At 47.0% G+C, this 20,153-nt stretch overlaps 8 protein-coding genes across 8 annotated transcripts; 4 read left to right on the top strand and 4 right to left on the bottom strand.

The window, feature by feature from the left end:
• Positions 1 to 26: 26 nt before the first annotated feature.
• On the top strand, positions 27 to 818 carry BT62DRAFT_1070547 (uncharacterized protein; the record flags this gene model as incomplete). The annotated part of the gene is made up of 3 exons (XM_043178674.1): positions 27 to 183; positions 225 to 461; positions 557 to 818. The coding sequence occupies exons 1-3, from the start codon at positions 47 to 49 to the stop codon at positions 816 to 818; spliced, it is 636 nt and encodes a 211-aa protein (XP_043046327.1). The 5' UTR covers positions 27 to 46.
• A 443-nt stretch (positions 819 to 1,261) lies between these two features.
• Positions 1,262 to 4,378, top strand: BT62DRAFT_925369 (acetyl-CoA synthetase-like protein). The gene is made up of 15 exons (XM_043184793.1): positions 1,262 to 1,475; positions 1,533 to 1,547; positions 1,599 to 1,883; positions 1,939 to 2,022; positions 2,074 to 2,080; positions 2,134 to 2,321; positions 2,376 to 2,455; positions 2,512 to 2,533; positions 2,586 to 2,701; positions 2,749 to 3,027; positions 3,080 to 3,192; positions 3,243 to 3,448; positions 3,500 to 3,606; positions 3,663 to 3,958; positions 4,011 to 4,378. The coding sequence occupies exons 1-15, from the start codon at positions 1,355 to 1,357 to the stop codon at positions 4,183 to 4,185; spliced, it is 2,094 nt and encodes a 697-aa protein (XP_043046326.1). The 5' UTR covers positions 1,262 to 1,354; the 3' UTR covers positions 4,186 to 4,378.
• BT62DRAFT_29216 (MFS general substrate transporter) lies at positions 4,194 to 7,151 on the bottom strand. The gene is made up of 18 exons (XM_043180385.1): positions 7,038 to 7,151; positions 6,692 to 6,986; positions 6,603 to 6,640; positions 6,540 to 6,549; positions 6,427 to 6,480; positions 6,345 to 6,371; positions 6,276 to 6,284; positions 6,125 to 6,214; positions 5,891 to 6,072; positions 5,678 to 5,831; positions 5,571 to 5,621; positions 5,439 to 5,517; positions 5,341 to 5,384; positions 4,959 to 5,287; positions 4,888 to 4,908; positions 4,691 to 4,826; positions 4,452 to 4,641; positions 4,194 to 4,397 (listed from the first exon to the last, which is right to left on the bottom strand). Exons 2-18 carry the CDS (start codon positions 6,841 to 6,843, stop codon positions 4,344 to 4,346), a joined length of 1,620 nt encoding a protein of 539 aa, XP_043046325.1. The 5' UTR covers positions 6,844 to 6,986; positions 7,038 to 7,151; the 3' UTR covers positions 4,194 to 4,343.
• Positions 7,152 to 7,467: 316 nt separating this feature from the next.
• On the bottom strand, positions 7,468 to 8,716 carry BT62DRAFT_880318 (20S proteasome subunit; the record flags this gene model as incomplete). Its single annotated transcript, XM_043182623.1, has 9 exons — positions 7,468 to 7,553; positions 7,613 to 7,673; positions 7,732 to 7,908; positions 7,968 to 8,093; positions 8,146 to 8,270; positions 8,321 to 8,447; positions 8,503 to 8,544; positions 8,606 to 8,643; positions 8,695 to 8,716. The coding sequence occupies 9 exons, from the start codon at positions 8,714 to 8,716 to the stop codon at positions 7,468 to 7,470; spliced, it is 804 nt and encodes a 267-aa protein (XP_043046324.1).
• Positions 8,717 to 8,843: 127 nt separating this feature from the next.
• Positions 8,844 to 10,663, top strand: BT62DRAFT_925367 (DUF1671-domain-containing protein). Its single transcript, XM_043184792.1, has 10 exons — positions 8,844 to 8,931; positions 8,997 to 9,159; positions 9,215 to 9,344; positions 9,397 to 9,533; positions 9,584 to 9,652; positions 9,704 to 9,737; positions 9,791 to 9,831; positions 9,887 to 10,103; positions 10,155 to 10,283; positions 10,332 to 10,663. Exons 1-10 carry the CDS (start codon positions 8,917 to 8,919, stop codon positions 10,423 to 10,425), a joined length of 1,029 nt encoding a protein of 342 aa, XP_043046323.1. The 5' UTR covers positions 8,844 to 8,916; the 3' UTR covers positions 10,426 to 10,663.
• BT62DRAFT_939951 (CDK-activating kinase assembly factor) lies at positions 10,584 to 12,123 on the bottom strand. Its single transcript, XM_043187736.1, has 5 exons — positions 11,908 to 12,123; positions 11,771 to 11,859; positions 11,565 to 11,717; positions 11,441 to 11,514; positions 10,584 to 11,391 (listed from the first exon to the last, which is right to left on the bottom strand). Exons 1-5 carry the CDS (start codon positions 12,067 to 12,069, stop codon positions 10,706 to 10,708), a joined length of 1,164 nt encoding a protein of 387 aa, XP_043046322.1. The 5' UTR covers positions 12,070 to 12,123; the 3' UTR covers positions 10,584 to 10,705.
• Positions 12,124 to 12,166: 43 nt separating this feature from the next.
• Positions 12,167 to 13,950, top strand: BT62DRAFT_939948 (WD40 repeat-like protein). The gene is made up of 8 exons (XM_043187735.1): positions 12,167 to 12,250; positions 12,304 to 12,444; positions 12,495 to 12,614; positions 12,662 to 12,685; positions 12,735 to 12,850; positions 12,904 to 13,172; positions 13,231 to 13,581; positions 13,631 to 13,950. Exons 1-8 carry the CDS (start codon positions 12,191 to 12,193, stop codon positions 13,756 to 13,758), a joined length of 1,209 nt encoding a protein of 402 aa, XP_043046321.1. The 5' UTR covers positions 12,167 to 12,190; the 3' UTR covers positions 13,759 to 13,950.
• Positions 13,951 to 15,697: 1,747 nt separating this feature from the next.
• Positions 15,698 to 17,948, bottom strand: BT62DRAFT_939945 (uncharacterized protein). The gene is made up of 11 exons (XM_043187734.1): positions 17,673 to 17,948; positions 17,540 to 17,610; positions 17,446 to 17,489; positions 17,312 to 17,388; positions 17,164 to 17,261; positions 16,909 to 17,114; positions 16,797 to 16,858; positions 16,685 to 16,745; positions 16,417 to 16,633; positions 16,262 to 16,366; positions 15,698 to 16,212 (listed from the first exon to the last, which is right to left on the bottom strand). The coding sequence occupies exons 1-11, from the start codon at positions 17,710 to 17,712 to the stop codon at positions 15,946 to 15,948; spliced, it is 1,248 nt and encodes a 415-aa protein (XP_043046320.1). The 5' UTR covers positions 17,713 to 17,948; the 3' UTR covers positions 15,698 to 15,945.
• Between the last annotated feature and the right edge of the window lie 2,205 nt (positions 17,949 to 20,153).

The following is a 20,153-nucleotide window of genomic DNA, read 5'->3' as shown; positions in this document are numbered from 1 at the left end:
TTTATCACCTTCTTGTATTGTTAACGATGCCCCGGATATTCAGGAAATGACACCCTCCATTGGATCCATGTCAGCCATTCCGTATCTCAACAAGGTCCACCAATGTGCGCACCGTTTCGTCACCTTGTTAGGTGATTACCGTCATCTCGTCTTGAATGGAGATGGAGACGGCCAAGAAATAGGGTACAGTTGCATTGAATTGCACCACCAACTCAATCGGCCAGTGAATCCCCCGAGGAATCATTTCATTATGATCGTGTGACTCGCGAGGACTCGAAAGATTCCTTGAGCTCGTTACTCCCACCAGTGGCCTTCTCATTCACAGCATCCCGCAATCCAGGAGAACGACCTTCTTTTACTGCATCAGAGGCTTTCTTTACCCGTGTGACACTACCCCGCCGACTATATCGGCTGTCCCGCAGGACCTTTGCGTTGCATCTTTCTAACAATACGTGTGCTTTGTAAGTGGGGAGCCAATCAAATTGGACAATGGCACAAGCTTAAGGTCCCCGTGTTTTCGAGGCGAATGAGCTGCGTGAGAAGGCGACTCTATCAGCTTCGCGGTTCTCGAATTCGATGGTGTGGATTTAGACCCAGTTCCCTACGGTGGTATTAAGCAGTCGACAACGACGACTTCGAACAGTTTCAGCAAGCCGTCATCACCAATTTCATCACCACCCCGTAGCATGAGAAGATATGGATACTTATTTTTGCTTGCCGCCGTGCTCGACTGGCATCAAACCCGGGTTCGCTGGGAAAATGAAAAGTGCTCCAATGCCCGTTTGCCTGCGGTTTCGCGGATGTCAGAACGGACATAAACCTATATTGATCACGTTGGATCTGTAAAATAGCTCCGCTGAGCATATTTGCTGCTTACTTCGAATTTCAACAAGGACAAGGCCGATTACAGCCAATAGCTCTTGTGGGATCACTTCGGTGTGGTGGTGGAGGGGGAGTGGGGGGGAGAGAGAAATATTTCATAATCGATCATGAGGAGATCAGGGCACTGCAGGCCTCCGAAATTGCATATTGTCAAGTGCGCGCACGGATTGTCAATCCCGTGAACGGAACGAAACTCTGTTTCTGTTTTCTATCGAGTACCCGGCCTGTGACCCATACCATAAATTTATTTATTTGGCAACTGTGCAGGACAGGACTAACGAATGAATGGTCCACTGGCAGGAAAATTATGCGGCGGCAACGGGATCATTGTTTGCCGGAGATCGACAAATAAGCAGTTACACGTGAATTTCCTGTCGCGCCAGAGCAGCGTCAGAGGGCAGCGGTCGACTTGCTGTCACTCAACCTCGGTCTCTCCCATCTCCCCAAAAGATAAATACAACCCGAGCCCAGCATGACCCTGACGCAGAAACCGACCATGCTTGTCACCGACCACGTTCATCCCTGGCCTGCTGAGGTTCCTTTCCACCGACAGGCTGCAGAGGTTCCCGGGACGAAGAAGCCAGGCCAGACCGGTGAGTGCTTCTAGCAGCTTTTTTGCCAGCATATATCCTTATCTACTACCGAGACAGGCATCTACCACAATGGTAATCTTGCCTTTTGACGCGTTTTTGTGATGTGAACACTGTATTTGACAGCGATTTTTGGCTACATCGACAAGGATACTCCCGGAACCTTCCACACCGTCGATGAAATCTTCAAAACTGGTCTCAAGGGTGGACGCGACAGGAAGATGCTTGGCCATCGGCCGCTTATTTCGACGTCGCCGCTCAAGTTTGCTAACTATTACGTATGGCAGACGTACGGCGAGGTCGACCTGCGTCGGCGCTGGATAGGCAGTGCTTTGGTCAAGCTCTTTTCATCTGGTCAGCTTGGAGGAGGAGAGTTCGAAACCGTTGGTATCTGGTCGCAGAACCGACCCGGTGTGTCTTCTTGCTGTTCGTTCTCACACTGGTGTCTCACCATGTAGCCCGTCAGAATGGCAAACCATCGATATCGCCCTCCAAAGTTACAATAAAGTTGGTGTTTCTCTGTATGATACCCTGGGCAAGGACGCGGTCGGTACGTGTATGTTCTTGACACACATTTGCCCTTGCTGACAATGTCCCACAGAGTACATGTAAGCTTTCCAGCATACATCCCGCTGAACATCGATTTCTGACTAGAAAACAGTATCAATCACTCTCACCTTACTGTCGTTTTTACTACCGCCGACCACATTCCCGCCTTATTAAAGTTGGCACCCTCAATACCGATCGTAAAAATGATCGTGTCTATTGATCCATTACCGGCCCAGGCGTGGAATATCATGCTTCAGTGGAGCCAAACTGTCGGTGTCCAACTCAAGAAACTCAGCGAAAGTTTGTCTGCATTTTATTGGCATCCTCATCTCTTCGTAATCCTGTTTTTGATAGTCGAAGAGTTGGGACGAGCTAACTTGATTGAACCCATCCCGGCAACACCTGAACAATTGACTTCCATCTGTTACACATCCGTGTGTCTTGTTTTCCTCGCTCATCGGTTTATCTTTCTGATATATGTTCGGTACAGGGAACTACCAGTAACCCCAAGGGTTAGCAATATTTTTGAAACACACGTCGCAATCTACTGAACACATTTTGCAGGTGTATTATTAACTCATCGGAATATGGCATCGGCTACACAGTCTCATCTTTACGGTCTCATTCTTCCAGAGGACGGAAGTTTGCTGTCTTTCCTACCTTTGGCACATATCTACGAGGTAAAGCAGTAAACCTCTGTCTTGTTCTTGGCTTAAATTTGGTTCAGCGAGTCACTGAGTTCGTCTGTATCGGAATGGGAGCGAGCATCGGCTACTTTAGTGGTGATCCCTTGCGCCTGATGGAGGATGCGCAAGTTCTCAAGCCAGTCATGATCCCTGCGGTCCCTCGTGTTTTTAATCGTATATATCAAGGTGCCATGGCGGCTGGTGATATTCCCGGATTGAAGGGTGCCTTGTTCAGATATGCCGTTCAGACCAAATTATATTGGCTACGCGAGACTGGTACTGTTACCCATGCATTGTGGGATCGACTCGTCTTCCGGAAGGTCGGCATCCCACCTTATCGGTCAACTTTTGCTGATCTTTGCATCGTGACAGGTCAAGGCTGTTTTGGGTGGTCAAATGGAGACTATGATCTGCGGTTCAGCGCCCATTAATAAGGATGTCTTAGACTTCTTGAAGATCGCCATGTGTTGCAACATTCTTGAAGGGTGGGAGTAATAATCTTATGACATCCTCAAGTCAACTGACATGTTCGTAGATATGGCATGACCGAAACATGCGCGACGACGACGAGGGCGATCCCAGACGATCCTACCGCGGGTGGAACCGTCGGCCCGCCTCAACCTGCGAACGAGATCAAGCTAATTGATGTTCCAGCCATGAACTACACTTCCGAAGACAAACCGTTCCCTCGCGGGGAACTTTGTGTAAGAGGCGACAACTGTTTCACTGTTTACTACAAGGGTGGGTTTAATTATCAAATGTATCACGCAAATTCCTCACATTATGATTTAGATGAGAAGAACACGAAAGAAACAGTCGATGCGGAAGGTTGGCTCCACACTGGTGATGTCGCCGCTATCGACGATAGTGGGCGTGTCAAGATTATAGATCGTGTCAAGGTATATTGCTTGCTATCTCACCTTCCTCAAAGCGCTAATCACCTTGTAATTATCAGAACATCATGAAGCTGTCCCAGGGGGAGTATGTCGCTCTCGAGAAGATTGAGAATACATACGGTGCCTGCCCGGTAGTTGCCCAGATCTATATTCATGGAGACTCGATGCAAGCATACTTGCTGGCCGTTGTCGTCCCAGACCCCATTCAACTTGCGGCTATTGTTTCGGACGTGACGGGCAACGATGTGACTCCGGACAACACTCCTGTGTTGTTGCAGGCGTGCAGGGACAGCAAGATCAACCATAAGGTGCTCTCCATACTGACTCAGGAGGCGAAGAAAAATGGTTTGAAGGGGTAAGAGTCTACTTAGCTGTGGTTGTCTGGCACTAATAGTATGTGGCTTTAGTTTCGAGACCATTAAACGTATCCACCTCAGCATGGAGCCCTTCACTGTGGATAACGGTACACTGACCCCGACCCTCAAAATTCGACGGAAGGATGCTTATAGCAAGTACAAAGCAGAACTCGACGGTCTTTATGCCCTCGGAGAGCCAACTGCCGAGGTTACAACCAGGCTATAACGGTTGCTATAACGGTTGCTATAACGGGTTATCAGGTCGATGAGTGCTGGCGGTGTTTCTATTATACTATACGACTTTATTTTGCGCAGGAGATGTAATGTTTTAGTTCTACAATTGTATTTCTCGTTCACCATTTGTGCATGTGTGTAAGTAACGCTTCAAAGTACGTATCTGAAATCACGGTTTTGGACATCTGTTAGATCCAGAAATTCCTAGGAAGGTCATTGGTTCGATGCAAGGGTTGCAGGGCAAGAAGCGCGACGAACCTTGTCCACTTTGATCATTTCCTTCTTACCATCCGACGTGAGGCGTTCAATGTATACATCATCGTAAGCACCATCTCTGGATTCAGTGTTCCGCCGCTGATTTTCTCGGGACAAGAGGAATCGGATCGTTAGCAACAGACTCATGCAGCATACGTAGCAGATCCCAATGATGATCCAGGGAATGTGATTGCTGGTCCAACTTAGTAAGACGAACGATGGCGAACAGAGATATTGCTTACCGAGGCTTATACTTGGCTTGCCACATGAAGGGTCCAGCAGAATTTCCAATGCAGTATGCTGAGAGCATTATTGCGTTTACCGTAACCTTTTTGGTATGTCCGGAAACTACGGCAGAAACCCAGGATAGCGATAAGACTAATAGGAACTATGATATGAGCCCACGAGTAACTATACCTCGAGGACAGTAGCCACGCACCAAATCCGGTGGTTCCAACACCTGTTTATTGTAAGTCGCGCAAAGATAGCGAGCTTTAGAAACAACCGTACCTGTCACCCAAACTGAGAAAAGGAGCCCTATTTTGTCGTTCCAAGGCAGGAAATTGACCAAAAAGACACCCAGTATGTTGGGAATCATGTATATCGCGCCAACATATGCGCGGCTATTCGGAATACGTGAGGCAATAGTCACTCCGGTCCAGATGGTCACAATTTCAACAATGCCATCCACGCAACTAAGGAGCGTGGTTTGCAGATTACTGAATCCAAAAGAGGATACTATTATCGTGCGCTGATTCGTCAGAGAGTTGGGGATATTGTCCAAAGCGGAAAAGAGTGCAAAAAGCCAGGTCTTCGGGTCCGTCAATGCCTCTATCATCCTGTTATTTAGTGTGAGCTGACGTTATATGTCCATCCAGTACGCTGTCCTTACTGTTCCTTTTTGAAGTGTTTATTCTCAACGCCAGTTTGGTTTTCCTAAATGCGCGACACATTAAAATTGATGGACCGAATAACGGAAAGCGAACGTGCCTTAATTCTCTGGATGGCAGTTGTCCTTTCGGCAGGTGTAAGGAACCACGCGTTGGTTGGCGAGTTTGGGAATAAGAACCTACCCGGGTAATTGGTACGAGTGGCGGTTAAGAATGTGTATGTTAGACTGACCAGAAGGCAATCGCCGTAATAAGAGTGATTAAACCCGTGATTATCATGAGCCTTAAAGTCAAGCCGAAGAGTGAGCTCAATACATTGTCTACTAAAGCCGCACACACCATTGCCAAGGTTCAAATGTTCCCGTCTTAATGTGCAAGGTACCGAAGCTGATGAACCCCGAAATAATTTGAGCTGTCATCCGGGGTAATTGATCATCCTCCGCTCGTATAATAGCCTGGTAACTTTTTGACTTACCGGTTCCGTTCATCAAAACTGGAAATGACGAAAGTAACTAAGCCGACAGCCCGACAGTACGTGACTATTCCACTCACACCAATAACCAACTCTCAGCGTTTGCTCTTTTCTCGTGTAGAACATGGAGCTGACAATCATGAATCCTGCAGTGATTGACCCTTCACACATGCCCAGAATTAGTCTCACAGCAAATAGACCGGCGAAATTCTTGCAGGCTGCATGACAGCATAAGGCAACGGCCCATATGAAGATGTTAATGCTAATTACGGCTTCGGTCTTTGGAAACACCGGAAGAAAGCGACGCAACGAACCTCATCCATCTTCCCACAGGAAAGCGCTGGAGACAGAGATTCTGGGGAAACTCGAATACGAGATAGCTGAGATAGAATATAGTCCCAAGCCTACATGATAGCATCCATCCGTGAATTAGCTCAAATTCAAGTACGAGATATCTGGGCTTACCAATTGTACCTAAGTGTGGTATTGAACATCCAATACCAGTAATAATGATAGTGCGCCGAAGCTACTCACTGATTGGTGGAAAGATGCGTCGATTCTCTGATTGGGACGTTAAATTCGGGTATCATTATCATAACCTTGGAATGCTTGTCACCTGATACCCAAAATCGCAGAGCTTCCCAGCGTTGTCTTATCCATGAATTGAATCCTGGATTACGAGAATGAGATGACGGGCTGCACGGTCCCTGATGGATTTAAGTAGACTACCAGTATAGAGCTGAACCAATAGATGAGCACATGTAGCATCATTTAAGCAGACATAGCACGTACTGCACATCAAAGGAAGAATATGTCGGTCGATCTTCTTCCTGCAAAATCTTTAGGCAACGTAATTAGCGAATGGCATTTCCCAGACTCACTTAATCCTTTCTGCCTCCCTCGGATCTAAAACCTCGGACGCCCCTGCTAGGATTTGAGCCGCGGTATCGACTTCCTTCGCCGACACCTCTACGACATGATCGTTTTTCTCGTCATGTTTCCAGTCCGCGTCAGAAGACGAAGGGGACACCATGATTCTCGGTCAAGGAAGAGATAGGCGTGGAGAAAAAGTGGGGCGTTTTAAAATGCACAAACGGCATCGACTGATATACAATTGCTCCATATCGTCTGCGTGAGAAGTTTGAGCGGATCTAGTGTAACTTCTCTCCCGCAAGACTGAAATCAATAAGACGTCAGATAAGATAGAAGCGTGCGGTTGTGACTGACACCATATGATACACCCCCGCTTTGGCAGGCACTACTGACTCAAGAAAAAACCACCGACGCGGCTACGTTCATGGTATCGCATTGATTTCAATTGTATCTTTGAAAATGCACTCGCCCCGGCGAGAGTATCAGCCTTCATACTTACGAAGAACGCGGAGAATAGCAGCTGATTGTAAGTAGTGCAACGGTCTGGATCATGACCGAGTCAAACGAAAGGCACGAGCGCTATAAGCGTGGCGAAGGTTACTTGAACAAGACTGAACGAGCATTCTTGCAAATGATCGCTTCTCAAGATCCTTCATCTGTCAGAATGTCACTTCGATTTGACTACTTAGGACCAGTAAACCTTACTGGTGCTCACGAGAAACTGTCGGGAACGCAAGCCTCGAAGCAATAATGAAAAGACACAAATGACATTCGTTTGTATACTCTACCTTGATGACTCCGTAGCTAGTGATTCCATAGCTGCCTGACCCGCAGCTGTGGCTGCAAGTCTGGATCGTTTTCTTTCCGCCTCTGTGGATGACGACATTTCATCAAACTATGGTAGATAGGATCCTGCAGAGGTGACGTACCAGCCTCCTTCTCTCTTTCAATCTCAGAAACAATGGCCTGAATTTGTGACAAGTCCAGGTTCTGTGAAAGAACATTCAATCAAATTGGATAGGAAGTTGGAAGTCAACATTGGACGCACCGTGACCTTTCCGTAGCTTTCCATCACACTGATTTCAATGTTCTTCGCACCCGTTTGTACGACTTCGAGCAAGCTCTTGACGGTGAGCTTGATGGCTTCCTCTCGAGACAAGTCGTCCTTGTGATTCTTCTCTAGAAATTCACGGACAGTCTTCGACGATCTACCAATGGCATTAGCCTATTTATCATAGAACACTTAGTACAGTTCTCTCCAGAACATATGGTGAAGACATTCACCTTCCAAGCGCTATAGATTCCACTTGGCTCAGTCTGGTAAAGACGAGGTCTGCTATCATGGGGGTCGAATCCGACGATCAATGTTGAAATGCCGAACGGCCTGACACCTCCAGATTGGGTGTATTTCTACATACACGTTCATTTCCCAAACCAATCGAATTGACGTATAGACGCCTACCTGCTGGATACCAGCAATATGTCTTGTGATGTATTCAACAGTGACGGGATCCTCGACCGTAAGACGGTGGCTTTGACACTCTATCCGAGCTTTGTCAATCAGGACTCGGCCATCCGCCGTAAGACCTGCGAAATGAATAGGTCTGTCACAATGGCGACATGCACATCGTACGCACCAGCAAACGCCAAACAGACATGATCATCCAACATCACAACCTTTCTCACTGTTCTCGAATCTTGCAACTGTAGCACCGACTTCTTCTCCACACCCAAAATTACCACGTCTTTTCCTCGGACACCTACCTATATGCGTCATTAGATGTAGTGATGAGGCCTTGCCGAAAGAGGAGTAACTCACAGCACAAGTGCCTTTTCTCACAGCCTCAGCAGCATATTCGACCTGTACCACAGCGAGACCGTAAGAACCTGTTCATTGGACACGATGTGAAGCTTTGCCTGACCTGGAATAGATGGCCATCGGGTGAAAAGACAGTAAGAGCTAAAGACATCAATGAGCAATGAGGTCAACAGGAAAAGAATACATGTGTACCGCGATCGTACGACCTGGACATGATTTACGATGGAAACAAGTGAAAGTCGATGAACAAGAATTCGTACGCCCGTACACGCGTCGCGCTCCCAATTGGGTGCATTACGTCAGCCGAAAGCGGCAGTTGGGCCGGTATCCGACAGTTACTTATTCTCAACACCCACCACAGTGGCATGCAGAGTTCGCCTTCAATAAGCCATTTAAGTCGCCTTGGTACATTTAATGATGAGCAGTAAGGTATGCATTTTCTGACTTTGATTTTCTTCCTTTGTTACTAACATCGACTTCTGCGATCTTCGCAGCATGGCGCAGACTCGGGACCTTCATCAAGTCGCAGCTCCACATCCTCTCGGAAACATCATCGAAGCAAACATGACTCTGAAAATCGTGATGAGCAGACTGCTGAAACTGATAGTTTTTGGTACCAGTCATTGCAAACGCCGCCCCCGTCGAACTTCACACCGGGTTCGTCACATAAGCACATACATACGTACAACACGTGTTGATCAGTGTTCCTTAGGCATGATATTGCTCCTTAAGTATGCACTTTTAAATTCGCACTCTCGGGGAAAGACAAGACGCGCTGTGTTATGCTACGATCGTGCGGTGTATGTTTCTCGCCAAAGCTGGGATGCCGGGTGGGGTTGCGGGTTTGATATTTTCTCGTTCTCTTTTCTAATAGATTCTGACCATCTGATGAAGTTACCGGAATTTCCTTATGTCCTGTTCAGTCTTGATGGATCAGCCTTTACAACCAATGTACTTTCCACTCCTCGACAGCCCGATCTCTCCGACTGTGAGACAGCTCCAGTGGTGGCTCGAGGATGCCTGGGCATCAGGTAAAGACCACTATAGTGAGGTGATTCAGTGTTAATCCCTATTCGCCAAGGTTTTGATGCTCAAGGGGCAGCGCAACTTTCGCCCTTGGTAGACTCGAAGAAATGGATTGGTGTTTCAGGTATAGACTTTATTCTCTTGTTTTTCAATAACTTTTGAAGATTCCTTATAGACTTGTACACTGCGTTTTCATCTCGGGGAATACCGTGGGTTACATCACTTCCCATGCTATTGTTAACTCACGGTCTGATGATATTAGCTGTGAACTAGTCGATTTCAATTACAAGCAATCCTTTCATGGTGGGTCCCTCTTTCTGTCCTTAAATTCATCTTGATGAGATATCGTGAAATGCAGGCAATGATGCCCTCATACAATGGATCGTCGATTACTTCTCGCCGCCTGCAGAAACACGCCGGCCGACTAACTTAACGGAAGCGCTGATGAATCCTTCCGTAACGTGCACAGAAAAAATGCCTATCATCTTACAAGATGGCTGGCATTCTCGCACCGTCGTTGGCTATGAACAAATCAATGATTCTACTGTGAATCTTCTTGTTTTTGACCCTTCGCGGTAAGAAAGTTTTGTATCAACCATAAAGACCCGTGCTTATCTGTCAAACAGCCGGCCCCGCTCCAAGATACGTAAGGCTGCTCTTGATATTGACGACGCCGCATCTGCACGTGTGGAAGATGAGCTACTACATGACACCTTGAAACATTTCCGGTATAAGCTGTTCAAAAATATATTCGGGTTCGTACGGTCATCATACTTTCTTTCATCTGCTGACTGTTTCAATAGAAAGCAGTGGCAAATTTTGTATTTTCCTATGACGGAACCTCTGACTCTTGACCAGATGGAAAGAAGGAAAGTGGTAGTAAGCACAAGAGCCTAAGCGCGATTTAACCGGAAGTCTGTGTCTACAACAATTTTTAGATTTTTTTTATCTTTTGGGGCTGATCCACATGTATACTATACTTTTTATATACTGTAGGGATGTTTCTTGGCCCTCGCGACAGGCCTACTTCTTTGGGTACTCATGTGTGTATGACTACAATATTATATTTGAAGCGGTAGATAAGGATAATTCATATACACGATGACTAATTGTCCTATGCTAAATGACTCGCTAAATGACTATCGAGCTACTTACTATACAGATATTTTACTTCGTTTCATGACGCCAAAACAATATCACCACCTACAAGTGAGGGCTCGATTTGTATTCCCTCAGAAGTAGGATCTAAGCCTTCTAAAGGCAGAAGATCTAATCCAGCAACGGCGAACCTAAGCGCTCGCTCCCAGGCCTCCTCGACACGATATCCTCCACCACGCATTATTCCTTCTCTATCTTTCCTCACCGTCTCACTGTACAAATCGTCATATCCACCTGGTTTCAGGACATACATGTCCTCGAATGAATACCAGTTGTCCTGGAAAGGAACATGAGGCACGTCCAGCACAGTGCTGGCAGTTTTTGAGCGCGTTTTCAGCATTTTCGCGTAGTCAACTCCAAGACCCAATCTCGACATAGAAGAAACACGGTTCGACGAACGTTTGAGGGTGTTTGCTCGAGATTTAGCGATGAGTTTGGCAGCATCCTTCTCGCTGGTCTCGAGTTTGTCGATGATCTCTTGCCTCTCTTTCTCTTTTTCCGCACGTTCTGTCTCTTCTTCCCTGAGAAGTTCGGCTGCGCGTTGTTCACGTTCGTGCCTCTCGAATTCTTCTTGTTCTTTCAAGGCAAGAGCATATGCTTCTTCTCGTTGGAGGTTGAGGGTGATCAGAGCCGCGTTGGCGGCCTTGTATACGGCAATGCGTTTTTCGGTCTCGGGGACGTCGATGTCGTTGATAAGATTGAACGCTACCGTTGAAATGTGAACGGAGTTTGATTCCGGACAGGTGAATCTCACCTATATCCTCCACTTGCTCAAGGTAATCATTGAAGGACCTGAGATCGTTAAAGTCTTCCCTCCTCTTATTGAACCTGTAGAGCAGAGTATTAGTTTGAAAGCATTTTATGGGACCCTGACACACTCTTTGGCGATCCGCCTACGAATGGCGACTTCCTTCTCGACGCCTAGGTCTTCAAATGTTTGTGGGGTGAATGCAAGTTTTCGAAGGACGGTGTTGCAAATTGGACAAGGTGCAGGACCTAGCGTGAACAGCCGGTCTATACAGGATTCACACCTTTAACAAGTAGTGTTAATCTAGTCGAATGAGACAGACACCGCAAAGCATACATTTTATGGTAGCAAGAACTGACGAGTAAACGGAGTTTGGGATTTAAGTACCGGTCGCTCTTGCAAACAGGACATTGATCGTCCATTGACTAAAACATAATGAGAGGTCGTCTAAGCTAGAGAAAGAATCTCCTAACAAAATATTCGGCTGTTCTTCCCGACGGGTCCTTGACGCCTCCGCCAAATATTGTCGTTGAAGTGCTCTGTACTTGGGGCGTCGTTGGCCGAGTGTGTCCATTGGATCCTACTGCACCGCCCTTCTTGACGGTCTTCCCTTGGAGCCAACTTCTGGAGGCCATGGTGGTAAGGAGTGAAGAGGAAATGATGAGTCAGATTATTAACATCGTCCTCGAAATCAAACAAATGCATAAATAATTTCTCGTCTCTTCAACCACCATCGTCCAGACCAATACTCCAGCAATGACTAATGTAGACGCGTCTAATCTCATGGTCTCCGAGGCGCACCTTATCCTTGACCATGTATGCGTCTAGTTGTTCACGAATAACTTCGAATACCCACCTCGGTCTCCCAGTCCCGCAGAAAGAAAGCAGAGAGAACAAAGGATCTCGGATCGCCTCTACAGCTTCCTGGGAAGGCTCTTGCAGTCGAAATTCTGGGCAATGATGCATGGATAGCAGAAAATACGACCATTATCCGAAGATTAGAGCTCGAGGTACGTATGCTTGCGCGTCTTTGGGGAAGACATCTACATCATCTGCCCAGACAGGCAAAACTCTGCAAGTATACCGTGGACACACAGGCCCTGTGACATCCATTGCTTTCTTTGAAACAAGCAGTAGCTCTGGAGCACGAAAACTTGTGATATCTGGTTCTTGGGATAAAGTGGAGTTTATCCTCTACCTCCAATCACGTACTGACCTGTGATCAAGACCATCAAAGTGTGGGACAGAGACGTAGGTCGTGCCGTTCAGATTCCGCTGACGTTTGGTAATCAATTCATAGACGAAAGAACTGATCTCGTCCACCGACGCTCATGCCGATTTTGTCAAATCTCTTTTAGTTTTTTCAGACCTTAAACTTCTCGTTTCTGGCAGTTCTGACAAGATAGTGAGATTCTGGTGAGAGCAGGCTTCTTTGTTGCCTGGCCGCATGGAGCCTACCTTACTAACAGGGACCTATCCTCGGTCTCGGAAGGTCCGCTACGAACTCTGGGGTCACTATCGTCCCATACTCGGCCTGTGGAATGCATCGATGGCAGCGTCATTTCCGATCAGTCAGTCGAGCTCTGCACCGGAGACACCATGGGAGTTATCAAAGTTTGGCACCTGCAGAAAGAAGGTGGCGCATCGCCACGGTGGAAGAGCTCTCTCAAGTACGAACTGACGCATCATCGAACACGGATAAATGATATGCATTATGGGAATGGCCAGCTCTGGACAGGTGAGCTCTTATGATTGTGATGTTTCGCGCTGTGGCTAACTACTGAAATGGTCAAAAGCGTCTTCTGATGACACCGTTCAGGTCGTTACCGTAAACCCTGCCTCGGAGGCAGACAAAGTACCCCGATTCGTGACGCATCCTACAGCCGTTCGGTGTCTTCTCCCAATAGCATTGACAGATCTAGCCGAGTCGTACTTGATTACCGGTTCAGCCGACGTCATACGTACATATGATGTGTCCTCTATTGAGGAGCCGGAGATCCTAGGCGAGATTGATGCACACTGGCACGATGTCACGGCTTTGCGTCTTTGGATACGCGAAATCACAGGGGATGACGGATGTGCTCATGTTGAGCCGTGGGTTCTCAGTGCCAGTCTGGATGGCACGTTGCGGACGTGGAAGTTTTCTGGTATGCATGACCTTTTTCTCTGTGGAATCGTCGCCTGACAGTCGGGCAGAACTTTTGACTCCATCACCTCAGGCAACATCGGCTACGGCGAAACCCAAAAGCACAGTGCCACAGGAACCGCAGTCCATCTTAACAGAAGAAGAGGAACGGGAGCTGGCGGAGCTCATGGATGATTAGGTTCGCTGGCGGTTTTAATCAAATTTAGAAATCGGTCTCGATATGCTGGATGCTGTAAGATTAGCTCCAGGTTTGCTTCAGCATATTTGTAGATGATGATCTAAAAAACGTCCGTGAATGTTCCAGCGAATTTTGGGTTGGTTCGGTCATCTGGGAAATAGTTTTTTTTCTCCACTGGCGGTCTCCTTTTCGTGAACGGCAATAACCCTTTAACAATATTAACTAACATCCGGAAATTCCGACGAACAGTAAAGGGACTCCTCCCCCCCGCTGAGGTGTTTACGTCCTCCCTTCAGTGCTTTGGAATGGCGGAAGATGAACAAATAGCAGGTCGCGAAGGCTGTAAGAATTGTGGTAGCAATCAACAACGGCAGAGAAGCTCTGACTTATTTAATATAGCTGTGTGACCTTTGACTTTCCAGTAGCATTCAATCATTCATCTCTGTGACCGAAGAACCTAGAAACAGTGAAAGTTTCGTAGAGGAGCCAAAATCCACGTGATCGCGATATGTACAATCGTAGCTCAACATTCTTCGGTATCTATCACTGTTTCGGCATTATCTAACATGATACTCCTTGCTCTATTGAAAGAGATCATCCCGAGGAGAAATGATCCTCGTCAGGTATCCGCTATTTCCAACTTTCCACCACCCTCAGGTCGCTTCTTCCTTAGTCCATTCTTCCAAGGTAGATATCACCTTATGCTCAACATGATGTATTCCCTCGTACTCCACCGGCGGCCGTTTCCTTCCTCTATGAGCTTCAACAACAAATGAGGGACATAAGGCTCTTCTGGCAAGTCAGCCAGAGGTGTGAAGAAGGCTTTCAAGTTGATCACAATGGCAGACGACTTCGGCATCTGACGAAAGTGTCTACTAGTCAATACGTAGAAAGACGTTGCGGATGTCAAATCTGGGTTTTGAGTCTCCGAGTTCCACAGTCCGCCATTCTGGACCGCCTTCTAGGAAGAGGGGTTGACAACACTCGGAACCACATGCGCCGCGCTGGATCCGGTCTGTCACAGCTTCTGCAAGATGCTGAGGGAAGAACTGAGGTAGTGCGAACCAGGCGATCTTGGAATACCCGTCCATGCTCACTCCTTGTACTAGGGAACTGGCTCGCGCATCTCGCACAGATGATTCCCCATCTTAACCGACGTTGTCGGCCCAATCGACCAGCAGGAAATGGCTTCCCTCATAAAGAATACATCTCCACCTTTTCATCCACCTGAGCCAAAAGGAGATCCTCCGCGATATGGTTCAGCATTGTCATTGTCGGAATCAGCAAGCATCTAAGAAGAATCTCATGGTCTGTCGGAGGATATAGATAAGAGCAATCAAAGTGGAATTGGTGAGGATAGGTACATACCGGAATCGAATGGCTCCATAAGTTCCTTGCATACCACCAATTCGTCTTCCTGAAGAATTGCGACAATATTTATTTTTGAGTCTCTGATATGCAGAAAGTAACTATTTTGACCCTCGAGTTCCGCCTACCAGTCGGACTCGATGTTCTAAGTTGGGGATGTCTACCAGAAGCAGTTCTGTCATGTCCGACTATACATACCTATGTGCTGTGATATTATTGCCATCAGAAAGGTCAGTACGAGATTGAAATCCAGCAAGAGCCTCAGTGAAGGGAATGCCTGCCATCGTTTTGGAAGTAATCACAACATGGAACAATTCAAATCTTCGCAGGCTAGATAATATAATAGACCAGCCGATCCAAGCGTGCAAGAAATCCACATTATCATCCGTTATCATTCGGAGAGAGAGAGATCATCGCTCCTTGAAGTAAGCTTGACCCTTCATTCCACTTCCAAATCCGAAGACAAGGTAGGACTGTGAGTACACAACGTATACCTCGTGGAAGAAACGATAATGGCCACTTCGCTAGTCATAAAGCTAGGCCTAGATCAATGGTAAGAAAAAGAAATTAAGGACTTAGTAATGCAACGAAAACCGATTATTATATTGAACAGCGTTAAACTACGTAGGTATGAGACGAGGCCAACGGGTAGAGGTGGCAAATGAGAGGTATAAAGACTAAACTTGAACACGAAAGAGGCAGATAGGAGAGAATGAGTATTATCGAGTAATTTAATGCTTGAAATCCTATACTGAGACACTGACGAAAACGAAAACAAATGATGCACAAAAGTTAAAAATCCAGTAAACTGCAAAAGGATCATAAAATGGGCCAACTGCCCTCAGCTTTCCATTTCTCAATCATGTCCTTGATCGTGTCGTGATTGAATCGCGGCTTGCTCAGCCCGTAACCGGTCACAGCCTTGATCTTAGAGTTACTGAGACCGACGACGGTCTTCTCTAGGTAGTACTTGTCCATGTAGGCGGACAGAGGTGTGTTAGGGATGGGCGGATTAGATTTGAGGATCATCTCCGTCCAGTGACCGACGTGAATTTCATTGATTTCTTCAACTATGTCATCTTTCAACTGTTAGAAGATATCAGTATGACGCTAATGAAAAATCGAACTGCGTAACCTTGAATATAGTGTTTTCGAAAAAGTTGAAGAAATCAAATGTTGTGCCAAAGAACGACGTGCAAACATGACCGATCTCCGCCAGCGTCATTTGTGAATCATCGGCCTGGAAGAATATTGGTGAAGAGTAGAACATGGGATGAGGAGCCCACTTACGAGGTTGAACAGAGGCGCAGTGACCTTCTTGTCATGTGCGGGTGCCTCAGGAATATCCTTGAGCTTGCTTTTGTCATTGTGAAATGGTATATCCTCCCCTGCGGCTTCGTCAGCTGCTTTCCTACCCAAAGGTGCCATCCACTGTGCGCAGGCCCACAGTCCTCCAGCAATATCCTCCACGTGAACAGTATGTGATGGATGTTTTCCTGGAGACCACCTGTACCAAAGTAAGACAAAAAGGAGCATGAATCATCAAAGGAGCCGTTACAATGACTTCATGGGCTTATTCATATAACCATAGACAGCTGCAACCGTGATAAACGACGCCACTGCAATTCATCAGGATTGATGATATCGGACGGAAAGCGTCTATCACCCACTGGTACCGTAATCTGTATAAGGGCCATAACCTAATGCGACCCGTAAGATGACCAAGTTGAGGCTGAAGAAAAGATGAGGATAATCCAGACAAGAACCTGGCCAAAGACGCACTCTTCCATGTTTGCCAGCATTCGCAAGGTCTCGTGCCACCAAGTCCCTACTGTGCCCGAGGGTTTTGGGTCTTGCTTTTCGTCCCATGGCCCTTTATTTGATGTTTCATAGAATGGGAGCTGTAGTCGGACGTATGCCTTGACTTTGCGTTTTGCAGCTTCTTCGCCAAGTATTCTGGCTACATTACATGTAGTTGTGACTTGTATCTGAAATGCGATGAGATCGAAGGAGCGTAGAGCTGGGAAAGGGGCACACCATGTCTGTACGATCCTGGCGCACTTCACCAGTCAAATCAAAGACGTAATCGTAAGGGGGCTGGCCCTCGGGCGGGTCAAAGAGCGGTGGAATATTGGCTGGTTTCCATGAGCATGTAGGAAATGTCCTGAAGGGCGATTCTACGTACACGGAACTGTCAGGTTTGCTTGCTGATAGTCAACCTCCTGCTTCTCGAGAACCTTTGGGAATTCTGCTCCAATATATCTGGAATGATGGATGATTGTCGATCAACGTCAAGAAATCGATGAAATATTGACTCACGTAGTCGCTGGTGCGACTTGGTATTTATCGACCATCCGAACATGCTGCTAGGGATTCAGATTGAAGATTCCAGCATCGCGCAATGAATACGGACTGAAACTAATGGATCTCCTTCCAGTGGGACCAGATAAGCTGCCAGCGCACGCGAATAGGTATTCAGACCGCCTGGAAACGTCGATAAAGATAGATGTGAGAGTGTCGGGCACTGCTGTTGGCGTACTGCTCACCAAAGATGAGGACATTCGGTTTCTGCGAAGGATCAGTCATTGAGCCTTATGCTGAACGACCGCCCTGCGAATATTGTAGGAAATTAGAAAGGAGGAGAGAACGGGATAAGTCAGGATAAAGTATAGGAATACAGCCAGACGGCTAGAGAAGGAATAGTAGTGCTTATGTCATCCGTTTAATGCGAGTTACGTCTGCTCCTTCAGGATCAGGCTGCACTTCGTCGTCCTGGGGACTTCAATTTTTTCTAGTGCATCATTACGGACGTTTCGCCTGGAACGCTTGCTACTCAGGTCCTCAGGTCTGCTATCAATATCGCACAAACAAGGAAAGTACCGACAATATGGAGGTAACTTTTCTGGTCGCCGTGCGCACCGTGGACACAGGCTCCATCCATCATCCGAAGAGTCTTCTTTCCCCTGGCTGCCCCTGCTACATGTACCAATCAAGGCAGGACCTTATTCTTGCCTGGGTGCGGACATCACGGTCCCATCAGGAACGGAAAAGATTCCAAGTTCCGGTTTCAGTTTACTTTCACTTTCGCGATACGGGACATGCTCATACCTTCGGGGGCTTTTTCATTCAGTAAGATCATCTTTATACCTTCTAGGTAAGGTGACCATTCTCTTCTTACACCTCGAGCGTTCGAGTCAGGCTTGCGGCAACAAATTATTAGCAGGTCACGGAACCCGGCACAGGATTTCTTTGCAATGACAACTAGCAGTACCCCGTTGATAGATCCAACCGAGGATGCGCAAATTGTCTCGGCGTTAACTAATGGGTTCTCTTGCAAAGATTTTACGGAACACGGGCCGATGATATGTCTGTCGTTCTCAATCTGCTGCAGCACTCCCGTGGAACCATTGTTTGTCCAGCGATGCCTATCTTTTTCCTGTGGCATCCCCGGTTGAGATAGACTTGCATTTGGGTCCTTGCTCCTTTGCTGGTTCTTCGGTAGTTTCCCCCTGCGTAAGTTGCATCCTCCAAGCCTTTGCCATTCTGTATAATCTCCATCTATACTTCATGGGCTTATATCCTTCATCCATCTGTACGGCCTGATTCCAATCAATGACGTATGCTTGCTTTATCACTCGTACTTTTTTTCGCCGCCTTTTCTCTTCCGACTACTATCAGAGTGTCAAACACTGAGACTGATAGCATGCGCAGAGTAACTGAAAGTTCACCCTGCTTGTCACGTCGGAAGAGGCCAAACTGCCGTAGCATTGTTGCTATCCTCCCACTCTACCATCAAGACTCGCGCTGACATCTGCAGCCTCTCGCATTTCAGGTCACTAAAAAAAAGTGCGGCTGACACGATGTATCCAGTGCCCACCACTTAACCGAATGCATGAGGTCGATGGACGAAATCAGGCTTTTGACACGAGTTTACTTGAAAATCAATATCTCTCCCACAGCGCTCAGAATGATGTACCGTCATCTCATCCGGCAAGGGTATCCGTGAACTACTGATACCGAACATCTGATGAGAAACCAAGATCGACCTCTCGGCGCAGTGGATGAGTATGTCCGTAGTGTCGTTCTGTAAATGCATGGCGGAGGTAAATGAAACACTATTTTGTCAGGACTGATGGGATTGGGAAACGTGCAGTTGAATGCCGCGTAAGCCAAGGTTCATGAGTTGTGCAGCATGCATCAAGACAAGGAGCATTACATCGATGACTATTATCGCCGCCGATACTCATATGCGTGAACCTTTTCAAAAACTACTGAACGTTTCACAAATCAATCACGAAGGACCTATTAAACCTCCAGATGCCTCATCAGCTTTCTTTCGGGGCATGGAAGTCCCTGGATGTGGCTTTGCACACCGGTCAGAAAAACCGTTGTCTCCCAGGTTTCATCACCAACAATGCGTCGATGACATTAGAGAGAACGTATGATTCTCATCGAACAATCCAGCAACGTCACGAACGTTACACGCGTATTTTTTCTGTCATGATTTCCGAAGAACGAAAAATTTCCTACGACATGTCGGAACAAAGCTCGAGAAAACAGTTGAATACGACATACAAGTAAATGTAAGTTCCTCGAGGTCAGACACTGCTGGCAAAAGGCGCCAGGTCCTAGGACGGCCTGAGTACTGGGGGTCAGTCACGGCATACCATTTCCAATATCAGACACGATTAATGTGGTACTCCGCCAGCGTCGGAAAAGGGATGGCATCAAATGTGTATGTCGCCGCAATGTATTCTGAGAAAGTACGGCACAACGAGGGTTAAAGTAGTAATTGGGGTACTACGCACGATCATCAGGAAGTTGAACAGATTTGATAGCGCCGTACGAATGTCATTCCATCGATAACCGCGACCTCATCCACCATGATGAGTGTGGATAACGTTGAGTGGAGGTTTCATTTTCCCCGGGAAGAAATTCTGGTGGCTTGATCAGGAACGACATCCACGAGTCGGAGTCGACTCATTCCTTTTTTTTTTTTCATCTCGGAAAGTTCAGAGGCAGCAGCT

Source organism: Guyanagaster necrorhizus, assembly GCF_019112545.1.
Source record: "Guyanagaster necrorhizus MCA 3950 unplaced genomic scaffold BT62scaffold_1, whole genome shotgun sequence".
Lineage (NCBI taxonomy): Eukaryota > Fungi > Basidiomycota > Agaricomycetes > Agaricales > Physalacriaceae > Guyanagaster > Guyanagaster necrorhizus.
Note: the sequence above shows the minus strand (reverse complement) of the source record. Positions and strands in the feature narration are given on the sequence as shown.

Coding starts and splice junctions, on each gene's coding strand:
- BT62DRAFT_29216 (XM_043180385.1), bottom strand. CDS start 6,843: ATGGTGTCCCCTTCGTCTTCTGACGCGGACTGGAAACATGACGAGAAA. Junction 5,622..5,677: donor ACATTTGAACCTTGGCAATG/GTGTGTGCGGCT, acceptor CTTGACTTTAAG/GCTCATGATAATCACGGGTT. Junction 4,827..4,887: donor TGTTGGAACCACCGGATTTG/GTGCGTGGCTAC, acceptor AGTTCCTATTAG/TCTTATCGCTATCCTGGGTT.
- BT62DRAFT_939951 (XM_043187736.1), bottom strand. CDS start 12,069: ATGGCCTCCAGAAGTTGGCTCCAAGGGAAGACCGTCAAGAAGGGCGGT. Junction 11,860..11,907: donor GAAGAACAGCCGAATATTTT/GTTAGGAGATTC, acceptor ATTATGTTTTAG/TCAATGGACGATCAATGTCC. Junction 11,392..11,440: donor TGAGCAAGTGGAGGATATAG/GTGAGATTCACC, acceptor TTTCAACGGTAG/CGTTCAATCTTATCAACGAC.
- BT62DRAFT_925369 (XM_043184793.1), top strand. CDS start 1,355: ATGACCCTGACGCAGAAACCGACCATGCTTGTCACCGACCACGTTCAT. Junction 2,322..2,375: donor ACTCAAGAAACTCAGCGAAA/GTTTGTCTGCAT, acceptor TGTTTTTGATAG/TCGAAGAGTTGGGACGAGCT. Junction 3,959..4,010: donor AAGAAAAATGGTTTGAAGGG/GTAAGAGTCTAC, acceptor ATGTGGCTTTAG/TTTCGAGACCATTAAACGTA.
- BT62DRAFT_939945 (XM_043187734.1), bottom strand. CDS start 17,712: ATGACTGATCCTTCGCAGAAACCGAATGTCCTCATCTTTG. Junction 17,490..17,539: donor AAGGAGATCCATTAGTTTCA/GTCCGTATTCAT, acceptor AATCCCTAGCAG/CATGTTCGGATGGTCGATAA. Junction 16,859..16,908: donor ATGCTGGCAAACATGGAAGA/GTGCGTCTTTGG, acceptor TCTTTTCTTCAG/CCTCAACTTGGTCATCTTAC.
- BT62DRAFT_925367 (XM_043184792.1), top strand. Junction 9,160..9,214: donor CCCGTCGAACTTCACACCGG/GTTCGTCACATA, acceptor AGTGTTCCTTAG/GCATGATATTGCTCCTTAAG. Junction 9,832..9,886: donor TTACAAGCAATCCTTTCATG/GTGGGTCCCTCT, acceptor CGTGAAATGCAG/GCAATGATGCCCTCATACAA.
- BT62DRAFT_939948 (XM_043187735.1), top strand. CDS start 12,191: ATGACTAATGTAGACGCGTCTAATCTCATGGTCTCCGAGGCGCACCTT. Junction 12,615..12,661: donor TATCTGGTTCTTGGGATAAA/GTGGAGTTTATC, acceptor CCTGTGATCAAG/ACCATCAAAGTGTGGGACAG. Junction 12,686..12,734: donor TCAAAGTGTGGGACAGAGAC/GTAGGTCGTGCC, acceptor ATCAATTCATAG/ACGAAAGAACTGATCTCGTC.